Source organism: Toxotes jaculatrix, chromosome 20 (assembly GCF_017976425.1).
Source record: "Toxotes jaculatrix isolate fToxJac2 chromosome 20, fToxJac2.pri, whole genome shotgun sequence".
NCBI lineage: Eukaryota > Metazoa > Chordata > Actinopteri > Toxotidae > Toxotes > Toxotes jaculatrix.
This window is the reverse complement of record NC_054413.1, coordinates 10,099,195-10,115,800: the sequence shown is the minus strand read 5'-3', so window position 1 is coordinate 10,115,800 and position 16,606 is coordinate 10,099,195. Positions and strand designations below refer to the sequence as shown.

The window sequence follows — 16,606 nt, the reverse complement described above, 5'->3', positions numbered from 1 at the left end:
GAGGCAAATCAATCTGATCGATTTGCTGCAGATTAAAAGAGGCAGTGGGTTCAGCAACAGAATGACAGATGAATGCTTCGTTTCTCCTCCCTCCTTTGCTCAATACTCAGTTCCAAGGCTGTACAATATAAGTAGCCCTGCTAAAACAATATGGCCACAGTCACAACCGAAACTAGTGATCATCTGTTCAATCAATAGGCTATTTTCCAAACTGAAGGAGGCCTTTAGCTTTAGCTAGTTAATTGGAAAGGAAATGTACGCACGAAACAAAATAAAGAATATTTCAAGAGAATGAGATGGTCAGAGGTATAAGTACGCTTATTTGCTTACTTTTGGAAAGTTAGGTGAGTAAATAGGTAACCGCTCTCACGTTACATATGAGGCTGGTACCACCAGAACTATTCCTTTGAGGGTTCATAGAAACAGGAGGCTAATTTTGAAAATTTTGGACTAATTTTGGACTAAATCATGACAGTTGTGATTACTGGCTCCTTTTAAAGAAGCAGTCTGGGTTTAAGAGCTGAGCTTTGTGTGGAAAGTTGCATCTGCCGCACGTGACAGCTGGCACTAAAAGGAGGGAGGGCACTGACTGAAAGACTGAATTTTTTTTAATTGGAGGGTAAGTGGAGACAAATTTCATGAATCAAATCTGGAAGCCTGCGCGGCAGTCTGTTGCTTGTGAATACCAATTTTCCTTCCTGTTAAGTCAGAAAAAAATTGTGTTTACAATGGAGAAGATTTCCAATTGTCTTATGTGAGCTTTTGGTGAGAGTTACTGAGGTATGAAATGAGGCAAACGCTAGAGTTGTTTATCTTTGTGAAGCTCCTTAACTCCAGGTCCTGTGGAATTCTGGGATATGCATCTATGGCCAGTGATGTGTACAGAGACACATGGAAGTGTGGGAACGCCATTCCGCCAAGTGTGCGAATGTCTATGTGCCTATTAATCAAAAATCGTCATATGCTTGTGTAATATGTGTGGAGAGGTATTCTCACTCCAATCATTTCAAACTAGCTTGTGTAATCGCTGCCATAGTGAGACAGCCTGTTTGTCAGATCAACTTTAGTGTCCAGTGGGACAGATCTACACAACTTTGCAGGGTGAAGGAAAGGTCTGCCGCTGCCTGGAGCACTTCATTCACACAACAGAAAGCAGAAATACTGATGCACACATGCACTCACACACACATGCCCACACACACACACACACTCATGGGCAGCTACAGCAGCTCTGCACTTTAGCTCCCTGCTCATGCTTCCCCAGCTTCAGCTCTTCTCATTCAGTTACTATGGCCTTTAAGTGCCTCTAAACTCCCACACTTTTAAGGCCACTGAGTGGAAAATCGGCTAAACAAACACTTCATCAGCGCCGAGGCAGCCTCGCTAGTCTCTGTGCCATGCATGAAGAAATATGGTAGGAGGATGTCTCTCTGTCTGTGTGGAGGCGTAGGTGTGTGATGGAAGAGGATGGAGAAGCATTTTATAATTGAAAAGAGTGAGTAAGGAAAAGAAAAGGAACAGGATGAGGCCGGAGTGAGAGAGTCGAATTATGAGACACCTTGTTTTTCCTGCTTCCAGCAGCAGACAAATACAATATATACGGTTGTATTAATCATTTCTCAGTCCTGATTCAGTTTTGGAATTTAAGGAGTTGACAGATTTGGTACTATTCATATCTCATCTATATCAGACCTGCAGGTCACAGTCTCATATCTCTTTATGGATCATATTTGACAGATGCCTCCAAAGCACACAACTGTCAAAAAATGTAAGATCCGTTACCGTCTTTTGTTCACGTCCTTGCTTCATTGACAGCAGACTACAAAACATGGCAGTGCTTGGGTGGAGGCATCAAAAAGTTATTTTTAAAAACAAAATATCAGGAGATCTTGATGAGGCCTAATTACTTTTTTTTTTGTTTTCTTTCAGAAAGCAGTCAACACTTCTGATTTTTTTCAAACAAGACTGCGGTCTAGGTTCAGTTTTCAGATCCAAGCTGCCATTGACTCTGCGCTGCAGTGGAAAGGCTATTTGCCAAATTAGCATCCAGTGTAGGTAATCTCTCATGTAACCTGACCCAGCTGCTTTTACTTTTTGACTACGCTCACACAACTTCCTAAAAGGCAACAAAAGACCTATTTTTGCTTATAAAATGTACAGTATTTTCCTGTGATGGCCTTAGTTTAAAAAACTGATTCAAATAAAATTTTAAAATTAAAAAAACATGAAAATCGCATAATTCTTCATACACATTTGGTCATATGAATGTGAGTGCGGGAGGGCTGTAAATGTAAGGCGGGAGCAGGAAGTAATGGACTATGGGAGGTCAGTGGACATGGGATGATAAAGACATCCATATGGTGGTGTGAGAGGGAAGGCTCTGGGCATGGAAATGGGCCAAGACAGAGAGGGAGGGAGGAAGAGAATGAGTGAGCGATCATGGGTAAGAGAGTAAAAGAGACTTCATCACTCTGAGTTCAATAATCTTCCCCCTGAGGTTTATTGCTACGTCTCTCCATCAACAAGTATTTCATCATCGCACGTGTGCGCACACATCCACAAGGCCAGAGTGGAGATTGAGATGTTCATCCTCATCTGTTTAGTGGTAGCACGTTAGGGTACATTCACCTTCAGATCCTTGCACCTTAAAAATGGACTGTTGCATCTCAACCATGTGACAATCAATCTGGCTTCCTGTCCACGTATTAGCTGCAGTCTCTATTGTTACAGTCCAGAATTGGGTTGAAACACACTGAAAATTGATGCCCGATATTGTTTTTCATACCTGCAGTATGAAAATCAATATTTCGGAACAGATCCTCCCACTTCTTAATATAGCGGCAAATGAGCATCACTTGGCCAAACTCCAATTCTCCGCTGCTTCTTCTTCACCTCTTTCTCTCTCTCTTTCTGCTTTTCACTTCTGATTCTTTGTCTACTGCTTGCCAAACTTTTCACAAACCACCACACTCCATTCCTAATCCAATACCTACCGGCATACATACATCTTAGAATGCAAAAGAGGGAAAAAAAACCTCCTTAGCTGAAAAACACTGATTAGAATTTTCTGAATGGGGGGAAAAGGAACTTACCTGATTCACAGGCAAATGTCTTGGACGTGTCATCACAGAAGATAATCGCCACAGCGTGCTTTTTTGTCTCCCGCGGCATGCGGGTAATGTTCTTGATGTTATGGAGCTCGGTGATCTAAGGAGGAAGGGGAGAGCGGCGGCAGCAGCACATTACATGAATGAACACAGCCAGCAGCAGTAGCAAGGCTGAATTGCCATCTTGCACTGCTTTGCTGAAACTGCAATAGTAGTTTGAGGCTTAGCATATAAAGGATGGCAAAGTAAAATGGAAATGTGGGAGATCTTAAGGGATAAATAAATTATAGTAGTTATTCTGGTGATTACACAGAGCTCTTTTCAAAAAGTAAGAAATCATACACGGTGTCAGCTCGTTGCAACTGGATGCCTGATGCACTTTAGTGTGTAGTATGTGGTGTATTGTTATTTATTTTAAAAGCACTTTATGGATAAACGTGAGCTGATGCTCATACCATGCACACTGTGCATCCACTGTTCAAGTGCCTCTCCTTTAAACTGCTTTTGGAGTCAATAGGGAGGAGTGCGATCAAAAGCATCTAAATCACTTTACCAGGAGATTGATTGAGAACGAAAAAAAAGAGAAGATTACATTTGATTGAATATCACCCGCATTTACAGGCCATTTTGTTCAACAGTCTTCTCTGTGTTCACTCTGCCTGGGAGATAAGGCCCATTACATTATTGTAGTCCATTGTGTGCTAACTGTGGGCTCTTTGCCAGACTGTTGGGAATGAATTAGCTGGGCTCACTGCCCGTATAGTAAAGCTTGACTGTTTAGGGTTAAAAGACCAGACCTAATAACACACACAAGCATATGTGGACTACAGATTTCTTTGCGTGATAACATTGTGTATAATAAATTTCCCCTTTACAGTCAGCTGTCCTCTGTTCAGCATTCAAGTTATATAAATTCAGTCAAGTGTTTTCAACAACAAAGCAAGAAAACACAAAAAAAAAAGATGAGAAAGGGGAGAGGAGGCTATGGATATTGAAAGATCGGAGATATTTTTCATTTGTTATTTTTTATCTCCCTCAAAGATATTTAAATATTTTATATGAGATGAGGTGATTTTTTCCGCTGTGAAGATACAGTATTTATTTGTCCTCAGGCAGGCTATTCATACATATAACTGACACAAAGTAAGCATCAACAGTGGGAATTTCTGAGCCGTGAATTCACCACCAGCTTCTCATCTCTTTCTCTGTTTGTGTTTAGTGCGCAACTGTGCATGTTTTAGCCTCCCTTTCATATGTGTGTCTGTGACTCTGTGTGTGAGTGTGTGTGTGTGTAAAGCTGTGTGTATAAGGGAGAGATTTGGGTGCATTCCCAGCCTAAGGCGCTAAAGTCTGAGCAAAATGAATCTCCTCTCCTCTTCTTCCCTCTCCATCTTTTCCGTCTTCTTTATTCAAAGGCGTGAGTTAAATCTCATATTCAGAAGACCGACAGGCCACAGCAAGGCTAGCGACTTTGCTAGGCTGTACCATTAACCCAGTCAGCCTGCAACTGGTAATTCTGGGTCAGAGATATCAGAAGTTTCTGACAATGGTATTTCCCACTTTGTGGAAAAAAATAAAAATAAATAAATAAAATTGTGGTTTAGCCTCTGTTTGCATGCTAACGTTAGCTAATTAGCACTACACAGAAAATACAGATGAGGCTGATGAGAATGCCATGACAGTAGCTTTGCAAGTATTTATTTATAAATGAAAGTATAAATTCAGTTTATCCTGAGGGGGAAAATTAATGTGTGCACCAATTTTCGTGGAAATTAGAAGAAATTAGAGGTGATCACGAAGTCAGCTGGCTTCATCCTCTGGGTACCATGAATGTCTGTAAAATTTTGGGGCAATCTAACCAATAGTTGTTGAGATACTTTGCTAAAAACCAAAGTGGTGGCTTGACTGACTGATGGCACTGGCATGTCTAAAACCCATCACCCCTCCATTGCTTTACAGATTATTTCCTCTTATATGTGTATGTCTGTATTAAGACATTTAAATACAACTCCATCTTTCACCTTAAAAGATTTCTGTCAGGGGCTCGGGAGAACTTGAAAAATGTAGCACACAGAGCAACAACTTTTCAGAGAGCTAAAAATACTGCTAAAAATATTCAGGGATTGTTTTACCGTGTGGGCCAGCGCTCCTCTGACAGAGAAGGCTGCACAGGGAGTAAAAGAGAAAAAGTGGGAGAGAGTTGAGGGGTTGGGGGGTTACAGAAAGAAAGTGTGAAGAAAAAGCCAATCCTCTTTGTGTTGATTCTGTAAATCAGCCACCAGTGCAGCCTATTTCCTCCTAAAGCACTGCAGCATTGAATGAAGTCCTCAGACGGGACCTTTCTTGATCTTTGTGGCGATGCATTATCAGATGCACTGGTGCATGTGTGTACTCATCGCTCACTCCAGGACTGGGTGTATGAGATGCCTTAGGGAGGGGGGGGCGGTTACAGCCTTACAGTACTCCCAGTGTGACAGCATGATGTAGTAGGCAGGGAGATACTTCATTCACAATACATGGCTGATACTGCAGCTGCAAGGGATGCTAACAAAGTGTATTAAAACGTCTACCTATCACATCTCTCAAGTGTAAACCTGTGATCCCCTGCATTGAGGGACTTGCAAAAAAATGCAAAGTTCATAATCACAACTGTAGAAGGTCTGTTACAGAGCACTAAATCAGCTATCAAGCTACATTCACACAGGAAACCTGCTGTCAAAGTCCCCTATCATCTGCCTTTATCTGCTCTCATTACTATAAAACACTGTTCACGGTGCTGCTCCTTTAACATCATCTCCCCTCACCATGATAATGAGCCATAATTGGAGTATTTCAAAGGGCTTAAGAGGCGGGGAGAGAGATATCCTGGATTATTACTTTCAAAAGGGAGGAAAAAGGCCCCCCGAGGACTAGATAAAGTTGCAAAATGTATCTTAATGGGTCCTTAACTCCATCATCTGTGGCTAACGGACATAACTTTTTATATGAAGATGAAAACAAGGTTCTTGGTGGGTGTGTGCGAAACAGCTTGGAGCTCAATGATAGCATTTATTTCATGGGTTTAATATTCTTTCTTTGAATACGACGTAAAAAGCAGTCACCTTTAGTAAATTAATCTCATTATAAGTACTGCATTTTGATATACATCAAGATTTAATGGCATACATGGCTTTTAAGATACATTATCAAAGACTTTGATATTGTCAGGATGAAAGGTTGTCTGATGGTGGTCAGGGTGTCACCGAATCATTTGGAATCATACACCAGAGACTATGAATATTGATTCCTAATTTCAGGGCAATTTTCTGGTCACTACATGTTGCATGATCTTAACTGACCAAGGGGTTGACTGATCCGCATCCTAAGGACTCACTGCTAACACCAAAAATTGATTAGTCAACGATGGATGAATTAATCAGCAACAATTTCATAATCAATTAACTGTGGATGTATTTATTTATTTGTGGATGGCCGGAAAAAAAACACTGATTCCAGGTTCTCAAATGTGAATATTTGTGAGTTTTTTGGGTTCAAAGCAGCAGCTGAAGATATCACAGTTTCTGAGAATATGTGACTGGCATTTTTCTCTATTTTCTGACATTTAGGTATAAAAAAAAAAGAACAGATAAGACAGTCGATTTAGACACACTGAATGACAAGTGATCAGAGTGAAATTTATGATGTGTTTCAGTGATGTGTGTTTACCTTGTGAAAGCTCCTGAAATAGGCTGCCTTCTCGTCTGGGTACTTCTCTAACCGGCGGGGTCCTTTACTGGAGGCTTTCTTGAACACCAGCCAACACCTCCGGAAGATCTGACAACAGAGAGCGATGGCAGGCCAGTTACAGACATACAACTCCCCCGAAGCAAAGAAATACTCCATGGTAACTGGAGATATAGACAACAGCAAAACACAAACTCGCCATCCGGAAAGGTCTACCTCCAGTAACCACAAAATAACCAGGAGAGCTCAAGGTGAAATCAAATTAACAAAGACAGAAAAATCGACTCCTGCTGCACCAAAGCAGAGAAATCGTTGCCAGCAACCATGTAAAATTCAAGCTTACAATTAAACACTAAAAATCCATCTGAGCAAAGTTTCCAAACATCAAAGCAAATGAGCAAATTAAAGTAGCTGTATGTGCTTTTCAAAATAATAGATTGGCCTTAGGGTCATTTCTGTCGTTTTACTATTGGAAGGCACTGACACAAAGTGGATAACACTGATTATTATCCTGATTATGTACTTAAGCAAGATGATTTCTGGAGAATGTCATTTTCTGTGAGAACAGAAGACTTTCCGGAGATATTATACTGAACAGATGACAACTGATAGCACTTAGAGCAAATGCTTTCATTTTGGTCAGATGGTCCAGTTACTCTTCCTTTGATTGTACGCATGGAATCTGTAGACAGCATTTCAGAATACGAGTCCATACACAAGCAAATATTATGTTTCTGAATTGAAATTACAGAAAAAAAAAACATCTCCAATTCAGCAAATGACTTGCGTTCCTGAGAGCTCTGAACAAACTGTACTCTGCTGCACAAGCTTAACAACTTTATAGCTAACTTAGTTTCAAGCTGGACTAATATGCTTCCATTTATTAAAGGTTTTGGAGCACAAACGCTTTCATTTTATCTTGCAGCACAATGTGCAGACACAAAAACATGAGCAGACTGTCCCTCTCTCTCTCTCTCACTCGCTCTGTTCTCTCTGGTGCAGCAAATTACTGTACATTGTATTGATTACAGGACCACAGTCTGACCCATCCACCAACTGAAGATGACACAAATAGAGGGTGTTGTATATCGGACTGCTTCAAGGTCAGATCATGAAAAGGAACACGCAAGTGCACACATAAACACATGCATAAATATACAGTATATATAACTCAAGCCTCTTGAGTTATATATATATATATATATATATATATATATATATATATATATCTGAAATTTCTTTCTTCAATTGCACACAGTCTGTTATTCTTTTTCCATGTTTATTGCTTCAGTTATGTGTAGCTGAACAAACTGTAGGCTATTTGCTCCATTGTACATGTCATTTTTAATACTTGGGAACCATTTAGAAAATCCAGAATTCCAAACCCCACCTTCCCTCTTGAAACAGCTGGCATCAAGGGACAAAAAACCAATGCAGACAGAACAGAGCAGTTGAGAGGAAGAATAAGTGTGATGGCCAATAGCTTATGAGTCCTATGTGGCTGCCTATCTTTAATAGTAAAACCCTTCTATTTCCTGGTGGAGACAGCCACTATCACTCTGCCTGATGTATGATTGCCCTGGGCCGCATGGTTGTGTTGGGGAACCATGGATGTACGATTAATTTGTTTACACAGCTGGTGTACTTCATAAAAGGCCCACTGAGTTGAACTTGGCACTTTGCGGTAATTGACTAGAGTGGATCCCTAAGTCCTTATCGGTCTGCCTTGATGGGCCTCCATTCTAGTTAAGTGTTGCCCAGGCACATTATAAACAGCAAACAACACAGAATAGTGTGCTACACACTCTCTAATGCACTGTGGATCACCCTCTGCACATAAAAAATCGTCCATAAAATGTTTTAAAGACATAAGAGGACAAAGGGACGATAAAGTCTTATTCCAAAATGAACACAGTGCATTTATTTCCATAATAATGTCAACAAAAATGAAACAAAACTGTAGCTTTGACAGAAACACAGGAATAAAGAGGAATCCCTTTTGACAATGACCATTACCACATTTGTGTCTTTAAAACAGTCAAATTAAAGCTAGCCTCAATTCCCCTTTGGGAGCTTGAGTCAAAGCAATGTTGCCCGCTTGCCGCACACAAAGTAATTCACCCTAGGAGTGCTCAGATTAAGTAATTATACCAGCACAAAAGCAAGCTCAGTGAGATAGCTTGTGCATAATAAGAACTAGGGGGTATGAATGGAGAGGGCTTAATTTTGCCTGTTCCACAGTTGTCAATGTTTTGTCAAGGCAGTCCTATTCTTGGGCTTCTGGTGGGTCTTATTCAGAGACACTTTTACACTGATTGTAATTACACAGACATGAATGAGACTCTCTGCTGGTTTGGTGTGACTCATTTAATGGCAGAACAGTGTAGAATACATCGCTCGGCATTGAAAACCAATTCACCAGTACCACAATAAAACAAAGAATAGACAAGGACGACAGTTCCGGTGAAATTAAAATCATCCTAGTTTTTTTTTTTTTTTTTTTTTCTGATTACCTCTGTATGAGGTAATCAGAAAAAAACCCACCCATTCACCCACCCACCTGTGGTATCCCTGTGGTCAATTACATAGACAAGACATGGGAAACCTATTATTTCACAGTTTCACAAAAAAAAAAATAATATCCCATGCATACAGAAAACTACAAACAAAATTGAATTTGGCATGTTTACACAGGCAAAATGGCAGGCCTGTAGCCAAAAAGCAACAATGCCTCTGGCTTTGATTGCTGCAGTGCGCAGAGGCCAGACGGCCAACTTTATTCCCACAGGCTCTGTAATTCTGATTGCCCCTGCAACTCATCAACAATGTCATGTGATTGGTTGCATTTTTTTTATGTTATGCCCTTTGAGTCTTGAATGTTTCATCTATTTCCATCGAGTTATAACCTTGTTTGTTTGTCTGTTGTTTTTAGAAGTCATGTCCTCTCCAACCATTACTCACAATCAATCAATCCAACCTCATTCTAACTCGGTAAGACAAAGCAAGTGAACAAGAATGCAGATGAATGAGGAGACTTTGGCATTGACCTTGTCAGTTACATGGACTTTTAGGGATACAACCCCATAAATAATAGAAATTAGGAGAACCCACTAGGCCAGGGGTGTCCAAACTGTTCCACAAAAGGCTGGTGTGGCTGCAGGTTTTCGTTCCAACCAATGAAGAGCACACAGTGTGACCAATCAACTGTCTGAAGACTGAGATCAGTTGATTAAATGAGTCAAGTCTGGTGTGCTGCTGCTTGGTTGGAACAAAAACCTGCAGCCACACCGGCCCTTTGTGGAACAGTTTGGACGCCCCTGCACTAGGTATTAACAGTGATAGTGATAGTGGTAAGGTGGTAAAAGAGTGAAGCTACAATATTGCAATGACAGTAGATAAATGGAACAGGTACAGTGGTTGTTCTTCAGCTAAGACTCTTATAGGTCCCAATAAAATTACTGGATAATGCTGAGAGGTGTAGATCTACAGATATTACAAAATTAGAATTATAATTGTCTTCCTACATGAGTTAATTATTAATCTGTATTTAGTTTGCTGAGCAGACAAGAGAACACAACAATATTCAAGAAATAAAAGGTGTGAATTTATCTTTGACTTTTTATTTTTGTAAAAAAGCAGATTTGGGGAGATTCGTCACATGAGTCTTGAGGATTAGTACCTAGTCAAAGATAATACTAACGTCATTGCATCATTGTGTCATCCAGAGACATCACACAAATCTGTGTGTCATCAGCATATGGAAAGAAATGCCACATCTCTTAATGACTCCTCCAAGGGTTCTGTCTATAGACTAATGATGTACTGGTCTGTAAATCGTTTCCTAAGGGACAACAAAATATATTTAAGAGTGTTATGAGAAATGATTATCTATTAGTAAAGTAATCTCTGCCAGATTTAAAAAAAAAACGAGGCAGTGCAGTGTAGAATATTTTAAAGAATCTGATGATCAACAGTTTCAAAAGCAGCACTCAGATCAAGCTGTGACAAAATTGTTTGTTGGCACAAGCTCCTTTATCTGGCATGGACAAAAATTAAACAACAAATCTAGAGTTAGTTTGAGAGTATTCTTGCCATCTGGGAATACACTCAATTCTGAATGAATCCATTCAATTAAGCAGCAGGTCCGATCACCACATGCCTCCTCTGTTATGATCAACCCCTTGGTGACTGTGTTTGAACTCTTTTTGGACTGTTTTGGATTTTTTGTGGATTCTTGTTTTGGTTTCTTGAGTTTTCTTCAGTATTTATTTCAGTAAGTCCTGTTCCCTGCATATCTGTTCCCAGTTTGCTTCCTGTCTTTGTCTTTTTCCCGCCTTTGCTGATTGTCTGCCCCTCCCTAATGTGGATCACCTGTTGCTAATTACCCTCAGTGTATTTAAGTCTCGCTTCCCCTGTCTGTCTGTTTGTCAGTTGATATCTCTGAGTTTGTTCCTGTGGTCCTGTCTCAATTTGAATCTGTTGTCTTGTCAGTGTTTGTACCTCGTGGCCTTACCCCTGTTTGTATCTGTAGCCCTGCCCAAGTTTGTACCTGTGATCCTGCCTGTGTTTGCCTCCCATGTTTTCTGGGGAATTTACCTCAGTTGCCTTTTTGCCCCAAGAAGAATCCCTGAGTTTTCCTTTGAGTTTTACTCTTTTGCAGATGATTTTTGACCATAGGCCTGATAGGCAGGTTCAGGCTAAGTCTGATTAAAGAATGACAGCCATGCCATAACCCACACCCCTCACTCAACACTTACCTGCACAGAAACACACACACAATTACCACCACGTCAGCACTTTTCCACACTGACAGGCCAAATATAGCCTCGATATTTAAGTCTCTTAGACAAAATTATTCATGTGATCCACTGGTTGAAATGGTACTTTCTGTGAAGAGCAAAATTCAGCAGGTCGCGAGGATCACAAAAAAATGAGGAATCTTACATGAAGATTTAGAGCAGCCATTTTATTGCATATTCATTTAAATTCTGAGAGGTGGGATGAACCCACAAGGCCGCTGGAATCCAAACGAGATTGGGTCATTAAAATTTAACACTTCATTAACACAATCTTAGAATGATTTATTAAAGAAAATTATTTTTTCAACACAAGTTACCCACGACTGTGCGTGGTGTGTGTGCATGTGCGCGTATGTCCCTGTCCTCTTCATTAATAAATAAACAGACCAAAAACAGAAATGAATGTGAGGAAAGCAAATAACTTGCTCTTTCTTTTTAGTTAAAAATTGACTTTTAGTTTGTGGCTATGTGTTTGTGCATTAATACATAACGTTTATTACCACACATGCATCAATTTACTCCAACTTTTCCCCTAATCAGTCAGCTAATATACTGCCAGCTACCTTGAATTTACCTGAGAAATAGACATAACAGTGACCATTCTTTGCAGTGATGAGAGTCAAGGCATTTTCAGAGCCTTATAAATGTCTTTGTTCGATGATGGTGACATTACTTTAATCCTTCCTCTTGTAAAGATGCAGGAAAGAATGAAAGGAGTCATACAAACTGTTGATGAGAACCTGCGCACAAGATCTTTGATTAGGATGACTCTCAGCAACCTCTGAAATCAACACTGAAATAGCTGTGGAGTGGCCCATGATAAGCCAAAATTTGAATTTCACTGACAATAGACTGTATAATAGAATTGCTTGAAAACTGGTTTTCACTCGCACTACCCCTTCATTTTGTCTGATATGTAAATTTCAATGGGGGGAAAAAAAAATACCAAAACATGTTTTCATTATGTCACTGTATTGTACTTTGTTTAGCCTGAAACGCAAGAAACCCATTTTGTATTCAACCTACAACATGACAAAATGAGTACACTGTGTATTAGATATGAATAAGATACTCTTCCTTCAGTTCTGAAGTGTATCTCTATGATACTATGCTGTAACAAAAAAAAAAAAAAAAAAAAAAAAAAAAAGACAATGAGAACATCACCACACATAACAAGGCAGTGTGAAAAATAGGCAGCGGAGAAAGCAACGAACTGGAGAGAACATTTCAAGGACAAATCCCTTCACTTTTAGGGAGGTCTTGTCTGTGGTGAGGAAAACACTTCAGGAGGCACTTGGCACAGTGCAGCTAGTTCATCAACACCAGCTCTACTAGAACAACCACACTGAGACAGTTGTACGAGGGGACCGGAAGACGGGATTAGAGCCAAAGAATGATCACAGACAGACGGGTGGAAGCAGACTGTTTGACGGTGCTCTTATAAAAGGTTCAAAAGGAAGCTGAGAACACATCTGTCTACACGTAAAATCACCTTGACATATGGTGTGGTGACATTTAATGTAACAATAAATGCCTTAAAGTTCAACTCGGGTTCCTGACAGATGGTTTTGTCAGAATGTATCATATAAAAGAATGTGTAAAAACCATGACTGAAAGGTCTGGTGGAGAATTTAGGAAGTCAGGCACCTCATGGACCCTCAGTAATGAGCCGCCTCTGAAGCCTCAGTCATTTCCTGTAAGTGGCCTCAAACACAAAGTCCATTCACTTCAAGGAGCATTATCAAAGTTTGGGCATTATTGAGGAACTGTCTTGCCTCTCAATAAAATATGGGCCCTATTCCCCCCGCAGGCAAAATCACTCATCATCTGGATGAACTGAGGAACTGTAAAGACGTGAAAATGATTTCCAATGACAGCCTGCTTCAGGTAAATGGCTATGCACGACAGAATAAAAATAGCAGTCTGATAGATTCTCAGGAGCACCAGCGAATATTGAAACACAATTGCAATACCTCAAAGGAGCGAATGCATTAACTATTCCTCAGATATTTTGTTTAAAAAAAAATGGGGTGGGGGGGCAAATGTGGGAAGGGTTTGTAACCTCTCGATGAGTCATGTGTCCTACAAACTCTGATTTAAAGATGATTGCTGCTGCACTTACTTGGCGACAGAAGACATGAGAGCACTTCAATCAAGGTAGTCCTGCAACACTCAGGCATGATGGTAACAGACCAGATTTAGCTGGTGTGTAGCATGTAGAACACTGAGCCTTTTTAACAGGATTCTGCACAAAGGAAATTCATTTTTAGCCACGCTAGAGGCATGGTTCTAGGGCAAAGGAATGTCGGTCTGGCAGTCCACCACTTTGATCCAGACTGAAATACCTCACCAACTATTGCACAGACCATCTAAGCTGTAAAAACAACATAATACAACCAAGAAAATATAAATAAGCAAGTAAATAAAATTCACCACATATATAAGAACAAACAAATCATACAATATCAGACATAAACTTCAACTTGGGCACAGTTACCACCCATTTACTACAAAGCCTAACACCAAAAAAAAAGAAATTAATATTAAATCTGCCTTCTCAAATACAAAATAATAGCATTATGTGAAACGTTAGAATAGAAACTTCTTCCAATTCTTCTTCCAATTTGAAGTCTCTTTATTTCTGTTTGCCATATACGCTTCCAAAGTAGTGTTTGAGAAATGCTCTAAATTGACTGACTGATTGCCTCACAGACCCACAAGCCTGCCCCTAGACAGTTTTTAACCTTGTGACCACAAAGAAGACATTAAAAAAACAGATACAGCTTGTATACCTGCTTAGAATGTTTCTGTTAGTTTTTTGTGTTAAACTCCTGGCAGTTCTCATCATGTCTTCCTCCTCATTGAGCTCTGCATAAGGTTTAGTGCTCCCCTGGTGATAATGACGCCTGATGGACTATGACAGACCGGGCCCGGCATTATCAGCTCCTGGTGCTGGCAATCAATTTCAGACGGTGGCGGGGTCTGTGCCGCGGCGTCCATCTTTATAATTTGATTTGTTATCCCATCGGACAGTTGTTACAGCAATCATTGCAGCGATCACTCCGCCAACCACGACCCCTGCCTCCAGCTCCCCCTCCCCAAATCCTCCCAGGACTTTTCCACTATTTCGACAATCCTCTGCCAAATGTGACGGCTGCAAAAGTTTGTCTTAATTGCACCCCTGCTCCCTCTGTCACTCTCCTCCCTAGCCGTCGGCTGTCACCTTTGACTTCATACATAACGCTCATCCCAACCCCCCCTCCCCACCCCCCCACCCTTGTACCGAAATATATTTCCTGCCGCATCTAAAATGTTTGGACATCCCATAATTTTGTAATTCTCCCCTCACTACAGTTGTTGGCAGGGTGGTGAGCCAGCCGCGCCCCAGTTAATCATAGATTACTTTATCTGGGCCATTCCAAATCCTCATGTGTAATGCAGTGCTACCTCAGCAGCAAGTAATCACCCCCCCCCTCTCCATCCCAAACACAGACACACACTCCCCCTCCTCACTTTCTCTCCAAGCCTGATTTGTCTCTGTCTCTCCTCCTGCCCCTCTCCCTCTCTTCTAAATTTCTCTTCTCCCATTCCTCATCTCCTTCTTGTGTCTATGCATGATTGGACACTCTCATCAAACATTCATGAGCCAAACTGGTCCCGAAATGTAATATCGTAGTATTAGTAACCCTTATTTCATTTGTTAAGGCCCTGGCTGTGACTGGGTGGCATTACACACGGAGTATTCATAGCTGGAAACAAGATACTGGTCACAATGTGGCATGAAATATGATGGACAACAGGCTCCAGCTGATTCCTCGCCAAAAGCAAAAGGTCTGTCTCCCCAGTGTGACAATGAGTGCAAGGGCAGGTGGTATTAAAATGGCCATGTAATGAACAAAAATAATAGATGGCAGTGGAGAGGTTGCGAGGATGCTATGGGAGAAGACAAAATTTAAAAAAAGAGCATGAAAGAAGAGAGCGGGAAGAAAGACTGTTTGCTAAAGAGAAAGTTTCAAGAAGTGAAAATGATTATGAGGTGGTGAGAGCAGCTGTTGAAAAAGTAGAGTGTCTGAATCAGTCAGAGCTGAGAGGAAACTGGCTGCAGCCCTCCATTAGGATTCATGATAAATTACACTTTTAAATGGGACTTGTGGTCAGAGCACTGAGGATAGATCACGATGACAACTTTTGCTGTATACTTTAAAGAAATCCCTCTTCTTCTTACCCCGAATTTCACACAAAACAACATCGAGTAAACTACTGTTTTGTTTTTTTCCAGAGCTTGGAAAGCTACAAGCTGAGCCTTCTCGGGCAACCTTTACAAAATTCCTTTCAATTCTCATGCAAATAACATCAGTGAGCGAAGGGAAAGTATTTGTACGGTTGTTTCCGATTACTGTGGGGGAGACAAGGGAGATGTGTGACCCATGCTGGGCAGCGCTGCCTTGAGCAGGGAAACATTAGTTAAAATGTCACACACTGTGCGGATATCCAGCCATCACAGCTACTGTAGCAGAGCTTTTTTTTTTTTTTTTTTTTTTTTAAGCACAGCACAAAAATAGCAGCCGAATTATTCTGGAGATGTAGGTCAATATTGAAGTTTCTCTCTCAGGTGTAAGGGAGCAAAGAGGAGTAAGGTTGTGGTGTAAACAGGGTGGCATACAGCTTGTTTCGGCTTAGATACATCCACCCTTTCAAAATACTGGGCATGGACAGGGTCAAACTTGACAAAGGTTTAGGGAGAGGAAATATTTTGTTTTTACAGGAAAGGAGAGGACAAAGGATTACACAGCAATCATAATCCCATAATCTACCACTACAGCTTTATAATGTTGCTTACTCCAGTGTGGTGAAGTTATTCCATCGTATATTTTGGCCACTATTGATTCTAGTGACACTGAGGTTGGCAGGCAGAGTTTCCTACAGTATACAAGGCTGCAGAGGACTCGCATGCATGTGTAAAACATTTTTACAGTG

General features: G+C 40.7%; 1 protein-coding gene across 2 annotated transcripts in view; it reads right to left on the bottom strand.

The window, feature by feature from the left end:
- The window catches only part of dok6 (docking protein 6), a 39,779-nt gene that overhangs the window by 10,483 nt on the left and 12,690 nt on the right, over positions 1-16,606 (bottom strand). For both annotated transcript variants that reach the window (XM_041065474.1, XM_041065473.1), the window contains exons 2-3: positions 6,813-6,920; positions 3,093-3,207 (exon numbers count right to left, since the gene is read on the bottom strand). In XM_041065474.1, coding sequence (XP_040921408.1) covers positions 3,093-3,207; positions 6,813-6,920 — 223 coding nt within the window. The remainder of the gene's footprint in view (positions 1-3,092; positions 3,208-6,812; positions 6,921-16,606) is intronic.